Source organism: Trachurus trachurus (assembly GCF_905171665.1).
Source record: "Trachurus trachurus genome assembly, chromosome: 19".
Classification (NCBI taxonomy): domain Eukaryota; kingdom Metazoa; phylum Chordata; class Actinopteri; order Carangiformes; family Carangidae; genus Trachurus; species Trachurus trachurus.
Window position 1 is genome coordinate 20,464,024 of NC_139913.1, and position 26,743 is coordinate 20,490,766.

Sequence of the window (26,743 nt, forward strand, 5' to 3'; positions counted from 1 at the left end):
TCTACCATCGACACACTTCCTCGGCCCAGCCCTGTCTGCCTCAGTGATGGGGCAGTGAGGATGACAGAGTAGGCTACAACAGTCTTGCGGAGACTTTTTACATTTTTTAATTAACTGATTTTAGGGTTTTATACTAGATATTATTATTTCCCCCCCTTTGCTGCCATGTTGCGTGTGGTAGTTGAGTCGGCTAAAGGTCTGCCGAAAAAGAAAGTTGGGAGTCCTGATCCAATCACATCTGTGATTTTTAAAGGTAAGCGTCTCTCCTTTAAAAGTTTCAACTCATCTTGTAAAGTGTCTTTGGAACTAAATGGGAAGTTTACAATCAATTGATGATGGCTACTTACATCCAGCATGATGTTTTTTATTGTAATACAAGGCACATAGTAATATCGTGTGTGAAAGTCTCAGTGCAGTCTTCTCATGGTTAAAAGCTTAATCAGCACTAGTTGTTTTGCACCATTGAAGACTTTCCCAACATGTCAAAGCAATTCCAGGTGCAAAGACAGTTGGCAAGGTGCCCTGTTTGGCTGGGATACAGTGAGCTGTGAAAGGAAGGAAAGAAAGGCTGTGCTGAAGGGAAAATACATGTTGGAAACTAAAAAGAGCATTGGCCTTGAGCCTCTGAGATGAAATCATATCACAGTGCATGTATCAGACAGGGAATGGTTCATGATCCTGGCAATCAGCACTAGTTGGTTTCAGATGTTAAGTTTACCCCAGTGTCCTCATCATCACACACAGGTGTGGCAGCTTCTCTCTGTTCCTGCAAACATGTAAAGCAAAGATCTGCTGCCCACTGATGACATATGACATAATAACCCTTCCATATTCTGCCCTAAGGCATGTCCATACATCCTCATTTAGATCTATGTTCAATGCAGCAATTACATAGCAATGATTTTCCTTAATATTTTCTGAAAATAAGTGGGTACAGTGAATTTAGACCTGGTTTTAAGCAACTGTTCTGTTTTTTGTCAAGAAAAAGTGTTTATCAAATATCAACAAGAGGAAAAATAATCCCATGAAAATATGACACTTTTCTTCCAGAGGAAAAGAAGAAAACAAAATATATTGACAGTGAGCTGAATCCTGTATGGAATGAGGTAATGTACCATGACGCATGCACGCACACACACATACATACAATCACACATACAATCACACATGCACATACCTATGCCTCGCTCATTTGCTTTGATATTTAATCAAAGGTCGTTTAGCTAAGCTGCTTAACACAGCAGGACTTGATTGATTTCAAGGTATGCTCCCTTTACACACAGTAGCAGATATCACATGATTTAAACAGTCCACTGCAATCATCATATGACTACATGGTCTTGTATGTATTTACCATGTCAATAGGTTATGTGAGTGATTGGATTACTCTAGAGTTGTTGATTGTTTATGGCATTTTACAGGCTGAGTGAGTAAATCAGTATTTGTCATGTTCACGGTATGACTATTCAGGATGTCACAACGATTGAATTACCACATCTGATGGATCTGTGTGTCTCATCCTGTCCTGTAGGTGCTCGAGTTTGATCTGAAGGGCACCGCGCTGGACTCGAGCTCCTACATAGACGTGATTGTGAAAGACTACGAAACCATTGGGAAAGACAAGTAAGTGCAGCGCTGCTCCTGAAATCAAGCCCCTTGTTAACTTTGGCTTTGTGCGTTGTGCAAGCGAGGACTCACGGTGGTGAAAGAGGAGCTCTGTGCCTCACCTCACTGAATCACAGCGAGAGCGTCTCCTGGTCTGGATGAAAACACTCTAGGAGAATAAGTCTTTTAAGGGTTTGGAGGTTCGCCAGTGACAGGAGTTGTGTTCATGTCTTTATCTCTTACAGTTGTGTAGCTGCCAGATTTTCATTAATTAAACCTGCCCACAACACAGACATTATAACTTGACCTGTCATTAAGCGAGCTGTGATCTCATAGTTCTTTGCACATGCTACAGGTCTGATGTTTAGGTTACATATTGTTAGAAATACTGCACACTGCACAGCAATACACAGAGAAGCTAATCAGGATATTTTCATAGTAACCCAGTGTTTGAGTTATGTAGTTGGCTTTAGTCTCCTCCCACCCCACACCCTGTTTGCCATGCTGAGACTTGCCGGACCGTGTGGGATGGCTGATGCCTATTGCAACAATGGATGGATGAATTGTTGTTTGTCTTCTCTCTTGCTGGGATTTGCATGGCACTGTGTAACTGGGAACAAGGAAAAATACTCTGTGGCAGTTACCGTCCAGTTGCAGGGGAGTTACTACAGGGCGTACGTAGGCTACTGCTTTAATACTGCGTAAAGAGAAAATACAGAATGTCACTCTGAAACAGCTCAAGGCTGCAGCTTCCAAATAAAACCAGCATCACATATGGGACCAATCAAGACCAACCACAAAGAATGTTTCCTCAACATCACTAATTACTGCGATCAAAGTCTCGTCTATGGCGAGAAAACAAAGTACATGGAAGCAGCTCTTTCTTATGAAATAATAGAAAATATCAAACAATTATACTTTTTTTTTCCTTTTCATGTGCTTTACTGAGTAAAAGTTTCCCCAGTGCATGGGACAGTCATAACGGAGGGAGGAGTCTTTCCAGCACATGAGTCCATGTTAAACTGAGTAAGGTTTTCCACTGGGCCGGCCCGTCTGACACACTCCCTAAAGATCCACACAGAGGGAGCAGAGCAGGACTTCTCTCTTTCTCAAATGGTTTTCCAGCTGCTGTTGTGGGTAATCCCTGCTGTCGTGGCAACAAAACTGGGGGAGGGCTCTATGTGTGTGACGATATCAAATCAGGAATCAGAAAACCACAGGACAAAAGTAACCAAACTTATTCTGAGTTACACAAGTTGACAGTTTCAGTAAACAAGTCCTTGGCAAAATATCAAATATTCTCCTTACATTCTTTCTTTGGATTTGCCTGATTCAGTTTACTTTCACATTTTGACCTGGAAGAAAGATTAAAGAAGAAAAGACACAAGTATTTGAACACTTCATCCTCTGGGAACCATGGTCACATGTACAAAATGTCACAGCAGTGTGACCAATACTGTTTTTATAAAATATTTCAATGCAATTTTTAAATGTCAACCTCATGGTGCAACCAGAGCAAACACCAAATCATTTGAATTTTCATTGATAATGTACAAAATCTTGTGTCGATCCTTAAGTAGGTTCTGAGATAGAGATCAAAACTTCTGGTGGTGCAGTGGTTAGGACCGTTGAAAGAGTTCTCTTGATACGTACCTGCAGGCAGCAGCTTTCTGAGTTTCTCTTTGTGCCTGTGTGGCTTTCCTCCTGTGTGGTTTTGTGATTCTATCTATCTGTGAATGTAAATGTGAATTTTGTTCATCTGCATATAACACCAGCACCAGCGAGGAAAAAGTATGAAGAGGGGAAACTGAGTGAAACTTGTTCATGGTTAAAAATTAACCTACTTGATACGCATATGAAACTCATGATCTGTGGCCTGAGTTTATCATTTTTTGCCTCTGTTTTGCATGCTTCTGTGTTAGAGAACCGTGTTTTTTGCAGATAACTGTATTGACTGCATGGTCCTCCAACAAGACTGCAGGCTTTTATAAATCAATAAATAGTTATGGCAACACTAAAATGATGATAAAACTGATTCTGCGTGAATGTATTTGGGAGGTTGAAATGTAGGGAAGATAAAAAATGTCAAAGGGAAGTTATTTATAGAAAGAGATTTCTGGAGTTTACAGCCTTCCAGTGTTAAACTATTGAATGAATATAACTAGCAGCAATAATAATAATCACAGAATCACAGGTTTTCACATCCTTGTCCCAGATGTGTGCTGAGCAGCATCATCACATTCATCCAACCATACAGATGTGTGAAAGGAAACTAATGTTGACAAGGGGCAGGGTGTTAACTTTTTGAACTGAAACTCAGCCAAGGACACTCACTCGTCCCCCTTCACAGATAGGTGAATGTAATCCCTGTGCTGAGATAAATCAGAACATCATACTATGAGACTTGCAGAAGCCAAACGGTTCAACTATGACTGTGTGATTGTGGTGACAAAGAGCAGCACTGTCTGTCGTTGTGTCGGCTATTAGACGGCCTAAACATCCTGACAAAGGAAGAATCTGTACCTACATCCAACTCAGCAGAGCTTGACAATGGTCACAGAGTCTGTTTTGGTCGGTCCGCTGTGTGTTTACATGGAAACAATGGGGAAAACAGCTCAGACACGTGCTCTCTAATGTGTCCACAATATGTAGCCTACAGTATGGGCTGTGGTTGGTGGATACGTTTCCCACTACTGACTGTAGATATTCAGGATACTGTGCAATCACTCTACTTACTCGCTTATCGTTTTAGAATGCTGATGTCAAAGTGTAGGCAAATATTTGACAATCCACTGACCGAGCCATGTCCCAACCAATTAAATTAAAAGCATTGCATGTAACTATAGTTAAGTTGTTATACTGTTTGGAGACAGGTCAGGTCAAAGTCCATCCACAGTCAATTCCTACCTGAGGTCACTCAAAAATCCTGTTCACATTGTTTTGAAGATGCCGTTGGGAAAACTGCACACAGGCATTGTGATTGTGCGATCTGAGGTTACATGCCAGGTTTATAGAGTCACCGAATCCCCGGAGAATCCCGAGTGTCAGCCTCCTTCCTGATGTAGAGCCCTGATTGCTGCCAAAATAATAACACTCCATCCTGTCTCTTATGATGAGGTTCAGTCCAGCTATTTGTGCCCTGGCCTCAAATGTTGGTAACTGGTGTGCAGCTGCTGAAGAAGTCCTCTGAAGTAGTGTGTACTGTAGTATAGCATATGTATTGTTTTTGATTCAATGCTCTGACCATTTTTTCTGTTGTCTTAGATCAATCTATGTCCTCCCTGATGACTGATCCAGTATTTTTAGCAGTATCAGAGGCATTTGAGATACCAGCATCGCTCTTAGAACAACTCTACAGTTGATTTAAGGCCCATAGAGAGTGTGTGACTCTTACTCTGAAAAATTCCCTCTATCTGGGCTGCTGCTAAAAGTTTCAAATTAATATTACTCCACCCACAGAATGATACATTTCATGTGATGCACTACATTTTATTGGACACAAGACATGGAATAGTATCTTTCTTATCCACCCAGAGATACGCTGTTTGTTTTACCTATCCAGGCGTCTAATGGTTTAGTGGTGACTTTTTAAGATTTATTTTTACTCAGCTCTAATGATTGTGTTGTTGCTCTTGTACTGGCTAATAAGTGTCTGGAGCATAAACACGCTCCACTTTAGGCTGTGTAGTTCTTGGCTGCAAACCAAGGCAGACAACAGTTCACAGCAAACCTCTTCAGGACGGTATTCAAATAACACTGCACTGAAAGAAAGGGACGGTATTGTTATTTATTATCTAAAATAGCCAGACATCCTCCCACTCGTAGCTTCAATTTAATTTTCTTCACTTGTGTTATCAGAGGAATATGACATGTTAAAATATATAATACTATTGTGCAAGGTTATCTGTATCTGGTTCTCTTCTCTCAACAACCATTTGATTAAATATGTAATTTCGTTTTCTACTTAATCACTGGGGTGTTAATGATTACATCAGGAAATGTCTTCAACATTCCACACAGAAAATGTTTGACTCATTTGTGGAGGCTGATAAGTTCACGGGGAAAAGTGCATAGTGCAGATGGTGGGAAGAACATTTCCAGTGATTTCAGAAAAGTTTATGCCAAGTAAATTGTATTTCAGGTTTACTCTATTGTTATTTGAATACTTGGGTGCCGTCGTCCTAGTTGAGGCCCCCAGGGGAAAGAAATAGAATAGGGCTTTTTTCATGTGACCTCTCAGTGCAGGTGGTAACACGTGATCTAAACACACTGTAAACTGGCTGGTTGGTAGCTCCTGTGCGGTGATGACTATGTGCTTGAGGTGTGTTTGTTTGTCAGAGCAGGTAGGGTTTGTTAGCTCTGGGTGGCAACCTATACATCCCTCTTCCTCTCCGACTGTGACTTAATTACACAAACAGCAATTCAGCCCGAGAATCAAATATTTTGTCCTCCTTATTTTCTTTATCAGTATGGGTAGATCAAATAATAGAAACACCAACCTGTATAATGCAACAGAGTGTGCAGCATCCAGAATGACCATAATGTTGAACCTGCAACTTCTTAGGGAGGGTTACATGTTTATGCGACAATGGATATCAATCTGTTTCCGTGTTTATGTTTGTGTTTCCTCAGATTCATTGGCTCCACCAAAATCTCTTTAAGAGACCTTGCCTCAGGTAAAGGGAGATCACTACCCTCCAAAAATGTGCCTTTGGCCAATGAAAGTGGACAGAATATTGGAGTAAGTTTCTTTTAATCAATATGAGTTCAGAAATATAAGCAAGAGGAAGGCTCTGAATTACTAAAATGACCAATCATTTCCTCCCAGGCCACGATCAACCTCTCCATCGCCTACGATCCTCCAGCCGGTGCTATACCAAACCCCAATGACCCCCAAGCAGGAGACGCTGCAGTGGATGGTGGTATGTTTATGCAACTCTCAGTGATGCAGTTCAAGGTTTATTATTGGTAGCATTACGTTTGATGGAAGGCGTGATGTGGTGATTATCCTGTCTTTCTGCTGATTAGGTGGCGGCGGTGGTGAAGAGGGTAATGAGACTCTACCAGATGGGGGCCAAAGTGGCTCTGGCTCTGCTGGGGGCCTCTCACCCACAGGTCAGGCTGCTAACCTCCGCCAGCGCCTGACCAGGGGACAAAACCGCCACCGACTGGTCAACAAACCTCAGGACTTCCAGGTCAGTGAGTTCATGTTGGTGCTATATGTAAGGAACACCCAGAGGGAACTTTCAATTGGACTCAAACATTTCAAAGTCAAAGGCCAGTATCACTGTGACCTCACAAAACAGTATTTTAGCCATAACTCACACATTCTTACACTCATTTTACTTAACTCAAACATCTATAAGGATATACTGTAACTAAGTGATAACATTTCACATGTAAGTTGTCAAAGGTCAGCTGAACTGTGACAGTATAATGTTCTGCAGAAACAGTGGTGGCCATTATTCAGCGCTGTAACTCAGGAAGAGGAGGTTGTGACCATATTTCCTGTGACTTGTCTGGATAACGGATATGCACAAGCACCAGGCAGTAATTCTAGATTACAGAAAATGAAGCATATCCTCATGAAGAAATGATGAGTTTGTGTTGCTTTCCACCCAGTCATCTCACTGTTGGGGACTTAAATGCATGCATACATTGCTGACTGCACCACTGATTCAAATTCACTCAAATAACAAGATTCTGGTGTCCAATAGCTGCCTGTGGTTTAGGATAAGAATAATAAACTATGTCTATAGTGTCTTTACATAAACCGATGCTTTTGGTGGAAATCAGATGCTCTTATACTTTATACTGTAAATGTGGGTGTACGTTCATCGACAGTCTGGACACTGTGCATCTTTCAGATCCGTGTGCGGATCATCGAGGCCCGTCAGTTGCCAGGCAACAACATCAAACCAGTGGTGAAGATCAACGTGTGTGGACAGACGCACAGGACGAGGATCAAGAGGGGAAACAACCCCTTCTTTGATGAGGTACCATCACTGCATACTCACAGAGAGACTACAGTATATCACACAGGTTTAAAATGAAACAAAATTCGTAAGGGTATCTCATTCAAAAATATAAATATCCACTTCAGAAGTATTCAAACACTATGATTTTTGTATTTTTACAGATGTTCTTCTACAATGTGCACATGCTTCCATCAGATCTGTTCGATAAGAACTTCAGCTTCCGGGTAAGCACGGATCACATCAGTCCTGAAATCCTATGATCTGTCATTATGTATAAATATATATAAACTATGCATCGTTGTGCTTTTCTCTGCAGGTGTATGATTCCTATTCACTGAGGGCTGACAGTCTAATGGGGGAATTCAAGGTGTCTGGTCTCAGCTTAGAGGAGATTAAAGATTCAACATATGTTGATATACAAACAGTGTGGTTTATGTAATAAGAGTCTGATGACTGATCTTGTGTCATTTTGTCACACAGCTGGATGTCGGTTATGTGTACGATGAACCAGGTAAGTTTGTCACAAACCACAGACTAGATTTGTGTGTCATTTACATTTGCACAGACGAGGCTGTTGTCTGACTTGTTTCAGTCTAAATGTGACGGTGTCCCTCATTGTTTGGTTGTGCATCTACCTGATGGTGCTGTCTGTCCTGGGGAGGCCATTTACGTGATGTGTGTGTCATCTTGCAGCCCACTGTGTAATGAGGAAGTGGCTTCTGCTGAACGACCCAGATGACTCCAGCTCGGGGGCTAAAGGTTACCTCAAAGTCAGCCTCTTTGTGGTGGGGACTGGAGACGAGCCTCCGGTACGTGCAGCGCCTGCAGACTTTCACTGATGCCTCCTCTTTTCAACTGTAAATACTTTGGCTTTAACCCTCCCCCTGTCTCAATATGTCTTTATGTCCCACACCGTAGGCGGAGAAGAGAGATTATAACGACGATGAGGATGACATAGAGAGTAACCTGCTGCTGCCAGCTGGTCTGACTCTGCGATGGGCCACGTTGTCCCTGAAGGTGTTCAGAGCTGAGGACATTCCACAGAGTAAGATGAGCTGTAGATTCATAATATAATTATTTAGCATTTATAACACATTAACAAAACAGTAAGTCCACATTTTAGCTTGTTAAAATGTCTGGTGTCTGACCCCAGAGGCTTTTTATATGTCCCATTCTTGTCAAAAACATATCTCAGTACTGCATTGAAGCAATTTCCTCAAATTTGGTACAAACATTCAACACTTTGCCTTAAAGGGATAGTTCAACATTTTTGGCAAATTGGCAGAACAGATTTTAGTGTTTAGGTCAAGGTCAGTGTAAGCTCACAAAACACCACTTTAACCTAGTGCATGCATTATCTAGGGTTAGGATTACAGTAATTGTCACAGTAATTATGACAAGATGTCACACAATTGGTTAACTGTGGATTATCAAGTAACCAGAAAATGTATATTACTCTCAGTTATGATTGATTAATTCCCTCAATGTTTTCCCATTTCAGTGGATGATGCGTTCGTCCAAAGCCTGAAAGGAATTTTTGGAGGAGATGAAAACAAGAAGAACCTGGTGGATCCTTTCTTAGAGGCTCGCTTTGCTGGCAAAAAGGTTCATCCTGATCATTTGTCTCTCTTTAGCAGTGTTTAAATTTGGAGTATAAAATGTAAGCAATTTTGTTGTTTAGCAGAAGAAAAGCTGATGCGTGTTTTCCTTGTCTCTCCAGCTGTGTACTCAGATAATAGAAAAAAATGCAAACCCAGAGTGGAATCAAGTGTTGCACCTCCAAATCAAGGTAACAAGTCATCAGGATATTTAAAAGAAACATTTTTCTGATAAATTAAATAACAACTTTCTTAATTTAACTCAATTTCTTGTATTCTCTGCAGTTCCCTTCCATGTGTGAGTCTGTCAAACTTACAGTCTTTGATTGGTGAGTCAAACAAGTTTGCAATTTCCATCCAAGCAAATTACTTTCAGTTTATGTTCCTAAAGTAAGGAATGTGAAGAGACAGTGTTATTTCATTCTCAGAGTCACTTGGGGTTGAGAATATTTTTGTGGCGCGGTCTGTAGTGTGTGTGTTTGTCCGTGTCCATGCCCCATCACCAACCACATGAGAATAATGAAGCAGCATATGACTCAGGCGGCACAGGCCCCTCCCTTCCCCTCAATAACATGCCCTTGGATCCTGTTGGCACCGTCTATCAGCTCATTTTCATCATTGTGTGTTTGTAAGTGAATGAACAGTCCGATAACTCAGGTCCAGGAAGGCTGAAGGGAAATAAGTGCGAGAGGAAAGGTTAGAAAAACAGTGCACACTTCAGAATGTGCTGAAAACACAGTTGGATACCAGAGCCAATAAAGTCCCTCTTGAAAACTCAAACATTTTGAAATAAACGTCAAGTGGGGGACATCGTTTTACTGTTCCATGTGCTTCCTGTGTAGAGGTAGTGAGAGGCAGTGCACCAACATTGTGAGATGTGCATGTTATTTAACAGATGTTCACATGTTTCCAGTTTTATTTTAAAGTTTTGCTGTGTAACCACAGGGATCGTATGACGGGGAATGATGCTATTGGCACCACATACCTGAACCTGGCCAAGATAGCCTCCTCTGGTGGAGAGATAGAAGGTATCACTTTTTGATTTTGTTGAAAGAAAACACAAAATTGTATAATTGAAAACCCCTCTACAGAAGTTTATAGTCATTACATATCATCGAAAATATTTATGAATTACTATATGGAATAATACATCTTGCAGTAACTATTGCCACTCTCATTTGCATTAACTTCAATGGTACTTGAATTGTCCCTTTTTCTCCTGGCATAGAGGAACATGCGGAATATGGGGATATGCCGTCATATGAAGGTTCACCAATGATCTTTTTTGCTCTGTGTTGCATGAATGTGACGCATCAAGCATGTTGTGTGCACTCTGTTTAACTGTCTATGTGCACATTGAACATATGAATGTGCTGTGCTTTACGTTAACACTAGGATTTACACGTTAAACCGTTTTGTTGTCGTCATGCCTCTCACCTGCTTTCACAGCATTCACTGTCCCCACCTCAGTCTGTCTGTCACCACCACGTCAAACACTGTTGCACTGAAGTACTAACATTAAAGCTTTGCTTTTGTTTCCTTGAGTCCATTTATGAAGAGGTTCACTCAGTTTTCTCGTGTCTCCAGCTAATACAGGGAAGTCTGAGGTGGGCTTCCTGCCCGTCTTTGGGCCCTGCTATGTCAACCTGTATGGCAGCCCCAGAGAGTTCTCTGGGCTGCCTGACCCCTATGAGGATCTCAATTTTGGCAAGGTAGAGATGTAGACATGATTAGTTTTCCTGTTTCTTATAAGCCAATATTAAACCTCCTCTTCACATCTATCCATACCTGCTCTCTAATTTTTTTAATATTTCATGTGTTCTCATTGCACAGGGAGAAGGAGTGGCCTACAGGGGCAGGATCATGGTGGAGCTGTCCACTAAGCTGGAGGGAAAAGTGGACAAAAAGGTGGAAAGTATCCACAGTGATGACATCCTGGTGGCACAGGTATTGTTACTTCTTATCCACTGACTGAAACCTGACAGGTTAGTTTTGACCAAGAGTCAAGACATGCAGACATAAATGACTGGTCAGCTTTTGTTTCTGTAAAATATTTAATTATGGTCCCTAAAAAGCCTGCCCTGGGAGAACAATGGGATTTAAAAAAAATGTACTTTCTTACTCAATTTTTCCCTCTGGCTCTTGTTTCCTTCTCGACATCAGAAGTACCAGAGGAGGAGGAAGTACTGTCTATGTGCAGTTTTCCACAGCGCCTCCATGATTCAGGAGCCTGGCGAACCGATCCAGTTTGAGGTCAGCATCGGTAACTACGGCAACAAACTGGACACCACCTGCAAACCACTGGCCTCCACCACTCAGTACAGTTGTGCTGTATTTGATGGTGAGTGACGATGCTACTCTGATCTGATCTATTCACATCATACAGACATCCTGTACTGTATTTAATCTCGTGATCGATGTTAAATGTCCTTCCAGGTAACCACTACTACTACCTGCCCTGGGCGAACACTAAGCCAGTGGTGGTGGTCACTTCATTCTGGGAGGACATCAGCCACCGCATGGACGCTGTCAACATCATCCACTACATTAGTCACCGCCTGGTAACACTGCTCTATCCTCTCTAATCCTCTAAACTGTGGTTTGAGTTTATGATTTATAGCTTCCAGTTTTGCTCTGTGCATGTGTGCACATGTTCCTCCATGAGGGTGCAATGCTCACCACTGTTTTGTTGTCGATGCAGCAATCCAACCTGGAGGCTTTTAAAACAGGCATCTTGGGTAAAGTCTCGGACAACCAGCTAGTGGACGTGTGGCTGAAGCTGCTCACTGATCTGATTGAAGACTTAGAAAGGTAAATAGTGGACATGCTGTTCACATGTGATTAAAACTTCAGATGAAACCAGACAGAGGCCTTGAAATGTGCGCTCTCTCTCTCCCAGTTTCCCAACACCAGAGCTGGAGGGCCGCGCCAACCTGACGACGCTGGACATCCAGATCAAAAAGCTGCGAGACAACACTCTGACCACCGTCAGGGAAGGAGCCAGACGCATGAGGGAGGAGGCGTCAGAGATCAGAGACACGCTGGCTGACATCGAGGCCTGGGCAGACAAACTTAAAACGCTGACTGAAGAGGTACAAACCAAGCAAGGCCAAGTTCTCACTTTGACATTAAAGGGATAGTTCACCCAAAATTGAAATTCCACTCATTATCTACTCACCCTCATGTCGACTAAGGGCTGGGAGAAGTTTCTGAGTCCTCCGTGGCTTCTCTGAGTTACAGGGGGTCTCGGCGTAGCAGTGCATGTCCATATAACGGTTGGAAATGAATACCAACTGTCTTCGTAACAAAAAGACACACCAAAAAACATCCAAATACCTCCATGCTGCTCGTATGTAATGTCTGTCTTGTATTGAAGCCCCGAAATGCGAAATTGTCCCGAAACAAATAAGAAAAAAATAAGACTATTTTTCAAGCTTGTTTTGTAGCGAAAGCTTCTCGAAGCTCCTCTTCCTGGTTCGTCAAATTTGGACGAACTGGGAAGTGGACGGACCCTGGTTCGTCCAAATTTGACGAACCGGGAAGAGGAGCTTCGAGATGCTTCCGCTACAAACAAGCTTGAAAAATAGACTTATTTAATTTTTTTCGGGATAATTTCGCATTTTGGGGCTTCAATACAAGAGGAACATTACATACGAGCACTATGGAGGTATTTGGATGTTTTTTGGTGTGTCTTTTTGTTACGAAGACAGTTGGTATCCATTTGCAACCGTCATATGGACATGCACTGCTACGCCGAGACCCCCTGTAACTCAGAGAAGCCACGGAGGACTCTGAATTTCAATTTTGGGTGAACTATCCCTTTAATTGATGATTAGTTGTTGGTGGATTGTGGTCAAGGTTCAGAAGTGTTCAACAGTGCATATGTCTCAACCAAATAGTCTGGACTGAACAAAAACAATGATTAGTTAGATGATTAGATGATTATTAGATGATATGCTACAGTAGTGCTGCACACTTTACTAGGGGAACATACTAACAGATCAAAACAGGTGACATAGCAGCATTTTGTCGTACGGGCCCAGACAGGATCGTATGTAATGTGCATGAAGGTGTTTAACATCACTTGATAGAGTTTCCAACCATAACGCTTCATTAATTCCCTTCTCCTTATCTTCACTGTGTCCAGCCCCAGAACAGCATGCCTGATGTGATCATCTGGATGCTGCGGGGGGAGAAGAGAGTGGCCTACAGTCGCATCCCCGCTCACCAGATCCTTTACTCCACATACAGTGAGCAGGCCTGTGGTCAACACTGTGGCAAGACACAGACCGTCTTTCTGAAGGTACACATCTACAGCTGAAAGAGTAACGACAAGATCAGTTGCATTAGATTTTTCCAGATTAACTTTTTGTCTTTGTTTTTAAAGAAATCATTTTGAAGAATTTAGCAGAGAGATACTTGCCTGAACTGTATTTCTTTCAAATTATAATAATTAATGTAAATATTTTACTTTTTGAATGATTTGTTTTTCCTTTTCTCCTCAGTACCCCATGGACAAGACCAAAGGTTTGAAGGTGCCGGTTCAGATCAGAGTCAACATGTGGCTCGGTTTGTCTGCACATGAGAAGAAATTCAACTCCTTTGCTGAGGGAACCTTCAGTGTGTTTGCTGAGCTGGTACGTTCCTCTAAAAACAAATCTAAAAATGAGCAGGAATTAAAATTTTGCAGGAAAATGCAAGATAAGATCAAATCAAGTGGATTCTTCCTGATCATTGTTGATCTTCTATGTGGCTACTGTGAAGTCAAATCGGTAACTACATCTCAGCATGTCGTCATTTGCACTTACAGTATGAGAACCAGGCCCAAGTGTTTGGGAAGTGGGGGACCACAGGACTGGTGGGGCGCCACAAGTTCTCTGACGTCACAGGCAAGCTGAAGCTGAAGCAGCAGTACTTCATGCCCCCCAGAGGATGGGAGTGGGAGGATGAATGGTTCATTGACCCAGAAAAAGCGTGAGTGTAACTAGAGATGATAATTTGCTTTCCCTCCTCCTCTGAAAATACTAAATATTTGACCAAGACATAAAGTATGAGATACGATGGTGTAGGACTGAGGCTGGTTTGTCTTGAGGGAAACTACACTGCAAGTCGTTTTGGCTGAATGTTTATTTTTCCCCACTGAACATACACTTTTTTTGGTCTGTGGTAGCTGTTCTCTACTGTTTACATTCCTCTCATGCCACAGGAAAGGATTTAATGGCACCAGGGTACCAGCCGGTGCTAGTGAGCTGGGAGTTTTTTGTTTTTTATTGAATAACTTTTTGACTCAAGAACAACCACTCCCTGCACTTTAATCCCTATTTAATTATTATTTTTATAAACCATTGTTGTTTTTAACCCACCATTTTATGGATGTTCGTGTTTATGTGTGACATGACATGTGTGTCTGTGTTGCTGTTGTTAGGGATGTGTGATTGTCATGGTGTTGTGTATGTCTGCACCTGTACTGACGTTCTCCTGCAATGAAGTGATTTTGACTTTGACTTTTGACAAATTTACGTAGATATATGTATATCTATATAATAATTGATAGATTTTTCATATCAGTAGTCAAGTCAGTGTCAACATGAGCATGAGCAAGGGCTTCTCAAGCACTAACTGTTGTACATCTGCTTTCTACAGGAAGCAAAATAAATGAAAGAAAACAAAAAGTGGAGGATCATAACAAATACAGGGCATGAGAGAGCAGAGGTTTTCTGTTTTTCAACTGGAGCGTTCTAAATGACTATAAATAAAAAGTTTAACTGGGTTACTCCCAACATGTAAACACACGCATGCAAGCTCAGTCACACTGCACTAACGTCGTGTTAAAAAAGCTTCGACATGCATGAGAAGTTGAGGTAGTGATGAAGTTTCAAGAAGCTTTTCTATATCATGCCTACAGATATTACATCTATGTGATGGACCTTGTGTTTCAGTCTACTAACAGAGGCAGACGCAGGACACACCGAGTTCATGGACGAGGTGTTTCAGAATGAGACTCGTTTCCCTGGTGGAGAGTGGAAAGCTGCTTCTGAGCCCTACACAGACGTGGTGAGAACAGCACGCTCATATTCAAATGATGTGCAGGGTGGCTTTGAATAACACACACTCACCAACACAGTTAATTTTCCTATGTGTCACTGTCACTGTAGCTCACACAAATGTATGAATGAGTATATGCATGTGTATGAAGTCGTGTTGTGGTATTCAAGACCGGTCTAGAGACCACACTGCAAGGTCTTGTTCTTGTCTCAGAACCGACTACATTTTTACTCTGTGATGGCTCGGTCTCGGTCGAGCTGGACTTTGGATTTTTTCTCAAGACCAGTCAAGACCACAGCTGCAGTGACGTCCCCTTTTTATCCACAAATGTCTCTCTCTGTCACTCGCTCACTTTGGTTTATGTGATATAATTCAATAACTTTAAGATATTAAGATTATAATTGTTATTTTGTTATTCTGTTCAATCCAAACTTTGGATTTCAATTAAATATGGTATACATTTGATATAAAATCATCTTTTCTTTTGAATAATGTAAATATCAAGCCATATGGTTATTATCAATACTGATATTTAATACAATAATGGTCTGGAAAATGGTCTCACATTGGTTTGCTGTTGGTCTTAGACTTGGTCTCACCCTGCCTTGGTCTTGGTCTTGTCTTGGGTGAGGTGGTCTTGACCATAACACTATTCTAAGGCTACCCAGACCCACACAGCTCTCAATAACTCTAATGGAACAACAACAGAGAAGCTATAATAATATATAAGTGGGGCAAAAACATGACTAGAACTAACTGAACATGAATGGGTGCATGTAACAGAGATTTAATCTTGTACAGAATGGAGAGAAGAGTCGTAACCCTGGAGAGTTCGACTGTCCTCCAGGCTGGACCTGGGAGGACGAGTGGACAGTGGATGACAACAGAGCTGTGGATGATCAAGGTGAAGACATGAGCTAACTGCTTCAAGATAAAAAAAATCTATATTTCAAAATAGTTTACATGTACTGTATGTAGATATTGGAGACGAGGGGCTAACTGTGTGACTGTGTGGTTGTGCTCCACAGGCTGGGAGTACGGAGTGACCATCCCTCCAGATGACAAGCCTCGGTCCTGGGTGGCTGCAGAGAAGGTGTACCACGTCCACAGGAGGAGAAGGCTGGTCCGGCCGCGTAAGAGAGCTGCAGCGGCTTCAGGAGCAGCTATAGAGGTGAGCATAGGACAGTAAAGACACCGGTCAAAGTTTGTAAGAGACTTTCATGAAACAAAAAGTCTGAGCTGCATATTTCTCTTTACACACAGAGGCGGGATCACGGCGACCCCGAGGGGTGGGAATTCTCCTCTCTGATTGGCTGGAAGTTCCACAGGAAGGAGCGTTCATCGGATACGTTTCGTCGTAGGCGCTGGAGGAGGAAGATGGGACCGGAAGACCGCCTCGGAGCGTCGGCCATCTTTCAACTGGAGGGTGCACTGGTACGTAATGAAAGGTGTGAATAGACAGTGTTCATAGAGGAACACTGTTTAATTATCCACCCTTCCTAGGAAGTGATAAAACGATTTGCTCAATGTATCACCAAATACTTTCAAATATTTACTTTTGCTTTACACGCAGTCACAGTGGCATGGTGTGTTTTCATTAAGCCCTGTGTGACTCATGAACACTAGAAACTGATGTCTGCTGGGTTTACTCTGCAGGGTGTCGATACTGACGAGAAGGAGAAAGGCTCCAAGACCGATGCCACCAAGCTGTTTGGTGCCAACACGCCCACGGTGTCCTGCTCCTTTGACAGTGAGTGACGCAAATACCAGTGAACACGCAACTTAACATGCTCGAAAATACACTACACTTTCTTCAGCTGACATGTGTAAATGTATGTATGGCACATGTGATCTTGTTCTTAACAGTATATATTTTTCTCCTTTCTATAGGGTCGTATTTGTACCATCTCCGTGTGTACGTCTACCAGGCGCGGAACTTGACATCTATGGACAAAGACAGCTTCTCTGGTACCATATAATTAGATAAAGTTCACCAGTGGATGTGAAGAGTTGAATACATTGATTAAATACACATCATTGCAAGTATGGTTGGTATGCTAACCCTGGATCCAAAAAACAAACAAACGTTTAATCCACTTAATTTCTTGCCTCCTCAGATCCGTATGCACACATCTCCTTCCTGCATCTCAGTAAAACAACAGAGAAGCTGCAAGCAACTCTGAATCCAACCTGGGACCAAACTCTGATTTTCAATGATGTGGAGATTTATGGAGACCCCCAGAGTATCGCTCACTGCCCCCCTGATGTTGTGCTTGAGTTCTACGACAACGACCAAGTGGTGAGTTGAGGAAGATAAACATAGAAAGCTTTTATTGAAAAAAATCAATCCCTGTTGTTTCAAATCAAATTCTAACAATAATACATGATATTCTAGATCTACAACTGATGCTGTGTTTAAAAAAAAGAAGTCTTTTTAACTTTGCAGTCCTTATAGCTTGTAACGTGATCTAGGAAATTATTTATTTATTTATTTCGGACATGTTAATTGAATCAGACTTCATCACACACAATTTCAGTTACACAATACAAGCACATGACCGAAAGGGAAAACGGGAGAAGCATAAAGCTTATCAGGTCTCGCCCCGATTACCATTCAGAATACATTAATTTCATCACAATTTTTCTGTCTTTTTTTTTTTTGAATATTTTATTTGTGAGGTTTTTTTTTTTTTTTAACAAACAAACAGACATATCACACACACACACAAAAGGAAGACAAAACAAAACAAAGAAACAGACCAACCAACCATCCAATAGACAAAAAAAACAGAAATCAAATTGCCCATTTTGGCAGGTGTGTCAACTGAAAAAATATGACCTTGGGGAATAAAGTTCCAAAAACAAAAAAGAAGAGAACAGCTGAGAGTGTCTTTACCTGCCAAGATAGTAATTCATGGTTACAAAACAAAATACAACAAGAGGACAGAAAACAAACAAACAAAGCAAAAATAAAATAGAATAAAAATAACATTTCTAGGGGGGCAGTCCATCAACATAATTCAAACTTACATATGTAGAAGCATAGATTTAACATAGCAACAACACTTGTAGGTAAAACAATTAAGAAGACCCGTCTAGCATAGACAAAAATGGCAATTTTTCCTTCTTAGCATACGTTATACAACAGCAGAGCTGCCGTCTGGACTCCAGACAGCCAGTCCAGAATAACGTTAAACCCCTTTCTCTGGGTTTAAATCAATTTATAATTGTCTAGAATAGAGTTTTGTATTTCTTTTTTGAAAGCCAACAAGTTTCTTGATTTTTTTTTTAACCTCATCATCTAGTTTGTTCCACTGTTTGACACCAGTGACTGAGATAGAAAAGGATTTTAGCCTAGTTCTCACTCTCCTCTGTCTAAATAACATACAGTATTTCCTCTCAGATTGTGTGTCACTTCTCTGTCTATGAAAAAACCTTGGAAGTTATGCGGGGTCTCTGTTTTGGCCCTGTACATGTAGTTGATTAAGTCAGGTAGTTTGAGGATTTTTGCATTGATGAACAACTGGTTTGTGTGTGCTCTAAATTCTAGCTAAGATGTGTTTGTGCCATGTTTTTCTCTGTGTAGGGGAAGGATGAGCTGCTGGGCCGCACTGTTTGTGTCCCAATGGTGAAACTGAATCCAAGCATAGACCAGACACCTAAACTTCTGTGGCATCCCATCATCCAGAAGGGACATAAGGCTGGGGAGGCCCTGGTGGCTGCTGAACTGATGCTTCAAGACAAGGTTTGCAATCAAAGTAATGGAGAACAGGCTCCTTTTTAATGAAATTTAATGAAATTTAATGAAAAATATCTGATACAGGATATAAATCCTTTACATCAGACTCAAATAAATAAAAATAATAAAAATGTACAGTGTTTAAAAACACCTCTGGTTCTTGAGGCCTTTGTTGTGTGATCAACTCGGTCTTGTCTCTGCAGTCGGGGCAGTCGGATCTTCCTCTGGTTCCCCCAAAGAGAGCAGAGAACCTCTACATGGTTCCACAGGGGATCCGTCCTGTGGTGCAGCTCACTGCTGTGGAGGTAATACACAACCTGAGATCCTGTTATTCTGAACTGCTGACTATCATATCTCTAAATCCTCCTCCCTGTGCATCTCTGTATCCAGATTCTGGCGTGGGGTCTGAGGAACATGAAGCCGTACCAGCTGGCCTCGGTGTCTTCACCCAGCCTGGTGGTGGAGTGTGGGGGGCAGAGGGTGGAGTCGGCCGTCATCAAGAACATGAAGAAGAGCCCCAACTTCCCCAGCTCTGTCCTCTTCATCAAAGTGGTAACGGCAGCGTGGCATCATCTGAATAGAGTGTATGTGTGGTAGATTAGATAAGTGTTGGGGATGCAGTTTAATTTCCTGGCATTTTCTCCATCCAGCTCCTCCCTAAGGATGAGATGTACACACCTCCCATCGTCCTGAAGGTGATCGATCACCGGCCGTTTGGCAGGAAGCCCGTGGTGGGCCAGTGCACCATCACGTCTCTGGAGGAGTTCAGATGTGACCCGTATGTCCTCACAGCAGAGGGAGCCATGTCCTCCAAAAGTAAGTTTTAGTAGTAGTAGTTTATTCGATCTTTTACACAAAAGTATTTACAGTTGAGCATCAATCACAGTCAGTCAACCTTCCATAATACCATCATTCGTTCAACTAGTTTATAAATAGATCGAAAAGGTGTAGGCTGAAGCTATCGAGCTTATAGATGTCTACCCTTTAATTCAATTTTCCATTAAATCCATTAGAGCTCTTGATGATTTCAGAGTCAAAGAAGGAAACAAGTATTATATATATAAATAATTAACAAATGTAGCCAAAAATAAAATAAATAGATAATTAAACAGTATTACAGTTGCAATCAGAGTCATAGAAAGAAATAATTATCACATAATTAACAAGTGTAGCCAAAAAAAAAAAAAATAATAATAATTTAACAGCATTACAGTTGCAATCAACACCCAATTAATCAATCCTGTTTATAGCTTTCTATCATACTATGTTTTAATATATTTTTTAATTGTGTTATGTTTTTGCATTGTTTGAGATCCTCTGACAAGCTATTCCACAGTTTTACACATGCTTTTTAATGTAGTATTTCTTCTAGGTTGTTTTAAGTTAAGTTTCCCTCTTAGCTCATATCTCCCCTCTCTTTCCTTGAACATTTTTTGAATATTATTAGGGAGTACATTTTTCTTGGCTTTGTATGTTATCTGTGCAGTTTTAGTAAGGCATACAATATCAATTAAAACGCAGCGAGATCCATGTCCTTGCTCTAACGCCGTCCTCTCCTCACCACAGTGGCTCTGATGATGGCCAGCCCGTCCAAACATGTCTCCATCCACATGGAGGAGTCGAGGCCGCTGCTAGAAGCTCAGGTAAACTCCGCCCACCTTCTGCCGCGACCAATCAATCACCTTACCTGCTTTTGTTGATTTTAATAAGTGGCTTTGTTAATTACCTTTTCTAAAAACACATTAAATTGCCCTCTGTTCACTAAAAAGTGCAGAATTTGACCCTTGAGTCAAATTTGACCAACGTTATTACTCTGGCTTACAGTTCATGTACAGTATGTCAGCTGCTGTCAACAAAATGGCTTCTCCTCCCTCCCACTTTGTATGTATGATCACCTGTTACAGCTTTCTAATCTAAAACACAGCTGGGTGCCAATGAGAGTGGAAGGCTGAAATCATTAAATCCACTACAACAAGCTTGGAAATGCCTCATAATGACACAATGACATTAATGTGTGTGGGAATTGTTGTTTGTCATTAATTGAATTAATCTAATTGGCACTAATTGAATGAGCACGTTTTAATTTTTTTTTTTTCATAGCATGGGCGTAACATGCAATGGGAATAGATTTGGCCTTCAGGCACCGTTTGCACAAATAAGATGATGTTGCCACCAGTGTTTCTGTAAATCCTGTTTTCATTGTTTGCTGAAAACAAAACTTGGCATTATTAGCGTTATGTTTGCTAAATATGAAGCTGCAACCACTTGCCAGTTGTCTTAGCTTCTTAAACGTGAAACAAGCTAGAGTCCCTCTTCTAATTTCTGATGACTGAAATCTAATTTAATAATAAAACTACAAAATTTGAGGCTGTATGTAACTCTTGGCAGGCAAGAATAGGAAAAAGGTCCAGCTGCAGCCCTGCAGCCCATAAACCACACCCATTATCATAACCCTAACCCGCCCATGACCCACTTTTGGAAATTCTACTTCCTTCATGTTCATCATTCACTTTTGTGCGGTGGCTGCAGCTGAATACCCATGAAGAACAACACAGTGCCATGGTGCATATTATGGGACAGAAGTAAAGTTATGTAGTGAGCCCCCTACAGGCCTGCAGCCTCACTACAGCTCCCCACCATGCTGCACTACCCATTGTTACGCCCGTGTTTCACAGATTTGGTGTCACTTGTTGATTCACTGTTTCACTTTTTTGCCTATTGTGTGTACTACATTTGTTTTTGTATGTTTCTGATGTATGTGTATATGTAAGTGACTTCTTCTCTGTTTTGTGTCACTTCACATCACAAAGCATGTAGAGAAGGTGAGTGTAACATGATAATTAAGACTGAGAGTTAAGATTATTTTACCAAAAGCAGAACAAGTATGGTAATAACACTGTGGAATGAAATCATTAGGAAAAGGAAACGATTGATTGGTGGAGCAAATTCTACGCTTCCGTTGGAGACCAGGAGAGATGTGGCCCCTACCTGAAGAAAGGATATGACACCCTCAAAGTAAGTGGGCTTATCTGTGCAATACTTTCCACAGGTTCTCACTTGTCTGTATCTGGAGCTGACCTCAATGCGACTGTCCATTTTTAGGTGTATGACAGTGAACTGGAGGACATCGCAGAATTCAAAGGACTGACGGACTTCTGCAACACCTTCAAGCTGCAGCGGGGCAAGAATGAAAATGGCGACGATGACCCCTCTGTGGTTGGAGAGCTCAAGGTAAATTGCCACCACTCAGAGCACTGACACTTGATTTGATATCCTGCAATCAAAAACTGTGAAAGACATACTGACAAAAGAGAAACGGTTAAATCTGCTGCGTGGGTCCCTCGTACCTGCAGGGCTCATTCAAGGTGTACCCTCTGCCAGACGACCCGGGCGTTGCTGCTCCCCCCCGTCAGTTCAGGGAGCTGCCACTCAGCGGGCCCCAGGAGTGTCTGGTCAGGATCTATGTGGTCCGGGGCATAGATCTGCAGCCCAAAGACAATAACGGCAAAGTGAGAACGAATCTTTATAAAAGCAGCATATTCCAACACACCAGTCAGCACGCGCCACTTAAACTTGTCTTCTGTCTCTGTCTCAGTGTGATCCATACATAAAGATATCACTGGGAAAGAAGTCAATTGAAGACAGGGACCATTACATACCCAACACCATCAGCCCTTTATTTGGAAGGTAACATTTATAAAGTAATGAACTCAAATGGGGAAATCTATTGGGCCGTTTCACCTCTCAAACACTCTTTTGTTTCTTTTAGGATGTACGAGATGACGTGTTTCCTGCCTCAGGACAAAGACCTGAAGATCTCTGTCTATGACTATGACCTCCTGAGCCGGGATGAGAAGGTCGGCGAGACAGTGATCGACCTGGAGAACCGCTTCCTGTCCAGATATAACTCGTACTGTGGCCTGCCACAAACATACTGCATGTGAGTAAAGAAAAGGGGGGGGCGGGGGGGTATTTGTCTAGAAATACATAGTGTCAATGAGTCTCTCAACACATTTCTCTTGCTGTCTTAGTTCTGGTATAAACCAGTGGAGGGACCAGCTGAAGCCGTCTCAGATCCTGGAGAACCTGGCCCGGCTGAAAGGCCTGTCCAAACCCAGGACCGAAGACAACGGCAACTCACTCACATTCAACGGCAAAGACTACACACTGGCTCAGTTTGGTAATGTCAATGGCTTCATTCAATCATTACTATTATACCTTAAAGGGATACTTCACCCAAAATTGATAATTCACCAATTTTCTACTCACCGTCATCAATCAATCAATCAATCAATTTATTATTTAAAGTGCAAAATCACCATGGTACATGGTCTCAATACACTTTCCAATAAAAACAAGTACAATAATAACAACAGATAATAAAAAAACAATCGAAAAAACACCAGAGGAAAAGGATAAAACAGTTAAAAGTTTGTTTACAATAATGACAGTCAATAAAACAATAGTAAAACATCAGAGGAAAATGCTAAAATAAGTTAGTTTAATCAAAGTATTGGGTCAAGGAAGGGTTTGGAGATTTTGGGTGAAGTATCCCTTTAAGCTACAGGTACTCATAAATGACAGTTTAAATTAGACTACTGTCCTTCAGTGTGGACTGAACATATTTGTGTTTATACTGGTAAAAAGATGAGTTGTTTCCTGAATGCAATCCCTAAAAGTTTCATTTCTTCATGCTGTTGCTGTCTTGTTGTAATAATAGAAGGTAGCTACTTTACCTTTATTGATTGAATCTCAGTATAATATCTCTAACTAAGGTGCAAAATGTTTTGTCATCCAGAGAACAACAAGGAAGTTCACCAACACTTGGGTCCGGCCCGAGAACGACTCTGTCTGCACGTGCTCAGGAAACAGGGACTAGTCCCTGAACACGTGGAAACCAGGACCCTTTGCAGCAGCTTCCAGCCTAATCTGTCTCAGGTGAGATACCTTCACTCACACATACTCTGTCTGTACAGTACATGTCCGTCTATGCCTCTTATGCAGCAGCCACTATGTGTGACCTTGTACATTGTGTGTGGACTTAGGGAAAGCTTCAGATGTGGGTGGATGTTTTCCCCAAAAGCATCGGCGTCCCTGGACCCCCCTTTGACATCACACCACGCAAAGCCAAGAAGTGAGTGCGGTGCAGCTTTCCAGTGCTTGGTCACAGGTCACAGCAGATGCCAGTGAGCTAACACCTCCTGTGTTTGAACTTTCAGGTATTTCCTGCGAGGCGTCGTCTGGAACACCACAGATGTGACTTTAGATGAGACGAGCATCACTGGAGAAAACATGAGTGACATCTACGTCAAAGGGTATAATATTCACTTTGATATTTAGGGATTATGTTTGACTATGTATGCCTTGAAGGTCTCAGATCTATGTTTTTTATGCTTTTAGAATTTAATTTGTTGCTTTATGATGCTGTTTTCATCAACCATTGTTTCTAAAATCCTCCTATAGCTGTTCATATATTGATTTGAAGTAAAACTATATAGTTTTAGTTTTTACACTATTGTGTGACAACATAGGACAGAGAACAATAACTCGTGTTCCTCCCTGTGCCAGCTGGATGCCAGGCATGGAGGAGGACAAGCAGAAGACTGACGTCCACTACCGGTCTCTGGACGGGGACGGTAACTTCAACTGGAGGTTCGTCTTTGAGTTTGACTACCTGCCTGCTGAGCAGCTTTGCCTGGTGTCCAAGAAGGTAAGGCCCGTCTGGACCACTGACCTGTTGCCTTATAATAAAACAAAACCCATTTAAAAATAAAACAGGTCTGAATCGCATGTTTTCATGTGCACAGGAACACTTTTGGAGTCTCGACAAATCAGAGTTCAGGATTCCCCCCAAGCTGATTGTTCAGATATGGGACAACGATAAATTCTCATTGGACGATTACCTTGGTAAGACCATTCATTTGAAGTAGAACTAAGAAAATCAGACTTTTATTCAAGTGTTTGTTTTACTGAGACATTATATAACTTGACCACTTCACTGTGTGTGATCCCAGGCACAGTGGAGCTGGATTTGCGTGACCTGGTTGCTCCTGCAAAGAACCCAGACAAGTGCTCCCTGGACATGATGGATGTTCTGGAAGTCGGAGTCCCAAACAAGAAGGAGCTCGCCAAGTCTCTGTTTGCACAGCAGTCGGTCAGAGGCTGGTGGCCCTGCTCCATTGAAAAGGACGGGAAGAGAGCCCTGGGTGTAAGTGTGAACAGAGAAGCACACAGAAGTATGTGGATGCAGTTTAGTTAAAGTTGTTCAAACCTGAACTACAGAGCAGATGAATGAGCGATGAGGGTGGATGAGGAAGAAGTTCCTCCTGCTCCTACTTTGACTCTGCTAGCAGCAACTGTGAATAGTAAAAAGAAATGGCAGTTGTATTTTCATAAATAAGGAAGTTTCCCCCTGAGTTTGACTTTGCATTTCATGTTCACTCCTTTCAAATAAAACAATAGTTAAATTAGATGTGGAGGCCTGATGCATAGATTCAGCTGCATTTTGAGTCTTCTGGAGGGTGTGTTGTTAACTCCTCATTGAGCTGTACTCTTTATGTGTGCTTGTGCTGTGTCCGTAGGGAAAAGTGGAGATGACACTGGAGATTGTAAGTGAAGCCGATGTAGATGAGAAACCTGCAGGAAAAGGCAGAGACGAACCCAACATGAACCCCAAACTGGACTTTCCCAAGTAAGGACTCAGTGGCATGACTGTTAAATATGCTCCTGCACATTATTCAGAATTGATCTCTGACAAGTGTCCATACCTTCATTCATTCTCCATAATCACCAGACGCCCAGAAACGTCCTTCTTCTGGTTTACCAACCCATGTAAGACCATGAAGTTCATTGTGTGGAGAAGGTTCAGGTGCCTCTTCATCGTCCTCATCCTCCTCACCATAGTCATTCTCTTCCTCGCCATCCTGTTGTACTCTTTACCGGTAAGGACACGCCAGTTAAACCATATTGGTCATTTATTCTGAGATTGGCAGGTGAAAATGTGTGTTTGATGTTTGCGGGCTAAGGCTTACATATGTTATTTTTCCTCTCTCAGAACTACATCTCAATGAAGATTGTGAAGCCTCTAGCATAACTTCACACTGGGGGAGAAGCAATGGACCTATAAAGGACTGTAAATGATGAACAATGTCTACAGGATCACACAACTTTATGTTTTCCGGTTGTCTGTCAACCGTCTGCGCCTCCCCTTCTCACCAAGATCTCAGCAAGGCCCGGAGGGAATTTCCTCAAATGTGGTACAAACATCCACCTGGATTCAAGGATGAACCAATTAGAATTTAAAGGTCAAAATTCAAAGGCCAAGGTCGCTCTGACCATGTTTTTAGTCATAACTCACCTATTATGGAGTAATTTAACACAAATATATAATAGGATAAAAGCATTAAGTAATGACATTTTATGTTCAGATGGTCAAAGGTCAGTTTTATTGTGTGATCATAATGTGGCGCAAAAACACATTTGGCTGTGAACTCAGCACTGTCACTGAGTATGAGGAGATTGTGGCTGTATTTCCTACAACTCGTCTAGTTGGCAGGTTAATTTTTTTTTTTTTTTTTTTTGCATTTAGTTTTTTATAAATGGGGACTGGGTGCTTGCACTTTTGCACTATATCACTGTATTTTACCATCAACACTTTGTCTACGTCACCAAACTGTGACAGACTTGTGAGCAACACTAAGAACTGCACAGCTGTTATTTTTTCCAAACAACTCCTTTTATCACTCACACACAGAGTAATCCCTGTACACTGTAATGCA

The 26,743-nt window shown here is 41.7% G+C and overlaps 1 protein-coding gene across 2 annotated transcripts; it reads left to right on the forward strand.

Annotated features, from left to right (window-relative positions):
• On the forward strand, positions 1-26,277 carry LOC311002927 (myoferlin-like). Of its 2 annotated transcripts, XM_083994524.1 has the most exons (54): positions 1-253; positions 1,051-1,106; positions 1,532-1,623; positions 6,238-6,346; positions 6,434-6,527; positions 6,634-6,800; positions 7,473-7,601; positions 7,745-7,807; positions 7,900-7,950; positions 8,064-8,094; positions 8,277-8,392; positions 8,502-8,628; positions 9,085-9,188; positions 9,304-9,372; positions 9,467-9,510; positions 10,127-10,209; positions 10,410-10,448; positions 10,769-10,893; positions 11,015-11,128; positions 11,345-11,522; positions 11,618-11,742; positions 11,883-11,992; positions 12,081-12,273; positions 13,329-13,484; positions 13,687-13,818; positions 13,992-14,155; positions 15,121-15,235; positions 16,028-16,130; positions 16,255-16,397; positions 16,490-16,660; positions 16,883-16,976; positions 17,117-17,194; positions 17,344-17,525; positions 18,813-18,971; positions 19,169-19,270; positions 19,356-19,517; positions 19,616-19,781; positions 20,532-20,608; positions 21,776-21,787; positions 21,882-21,980; positions 22,068-22,196; positions 22,319-22,474; positions 22,561-22,652; positions 22,735-22,905; positions 22,997-23,145; positions 23,764-23,903; positions 24,011-24,099; positions 24,185-24,280; positions 24,534-24,675; positions 24,773-24,872; positions 24,980-25,173; positions 25,547-25,656; positions 25,759-25,906; positions 26,020-26,277. In XM_083994524.1, exons 1-54 carry the CDS (start codon positions 166-168, stop codon positions 26,056-26,058), a joined length of 6,177 nt encoding a protein of 2,058 aa, XP_083850650.1. In that variant the 5' UTR covers positions 1-165; the 3' UTR covers positions 26,059-26,277. The 2 variants fall into 2 exon arrangements, with proteins under 2 accessions (XP_083850650.1, XP_083850651.1); XM_083994525.1 differs by lacking the exon at positions 10,410-10,448.
• Positions 26,278-26,743: the final 466 nt, after the last annotated feature.

Bases quoted from the DNA above. Each gene is read 5' to 3' on its own strand.
- LOC311002927 (XM_083994524.1), top strand. From the start codon at position 166: ATGTTGCGTGTGGTAGTTGAGTCGGCTAAAGGTCTGCCGAAAAAGAAA. The intron at 16,977-17,116 runs GTGAGTGACGCA...TCCTTTCTATAG, and splicing joins GGTGTCCTGCTCCTTTGACA to GGTCGTATTTGTACCATCTC. The intron at 24,676-24,772 runs GTAAGGCCCGTC...TCATGTGCACAG, and splicing joins TTTGCCTGGTGTCCAAGAAG to GAACACTTTTGGAGTCTCGA.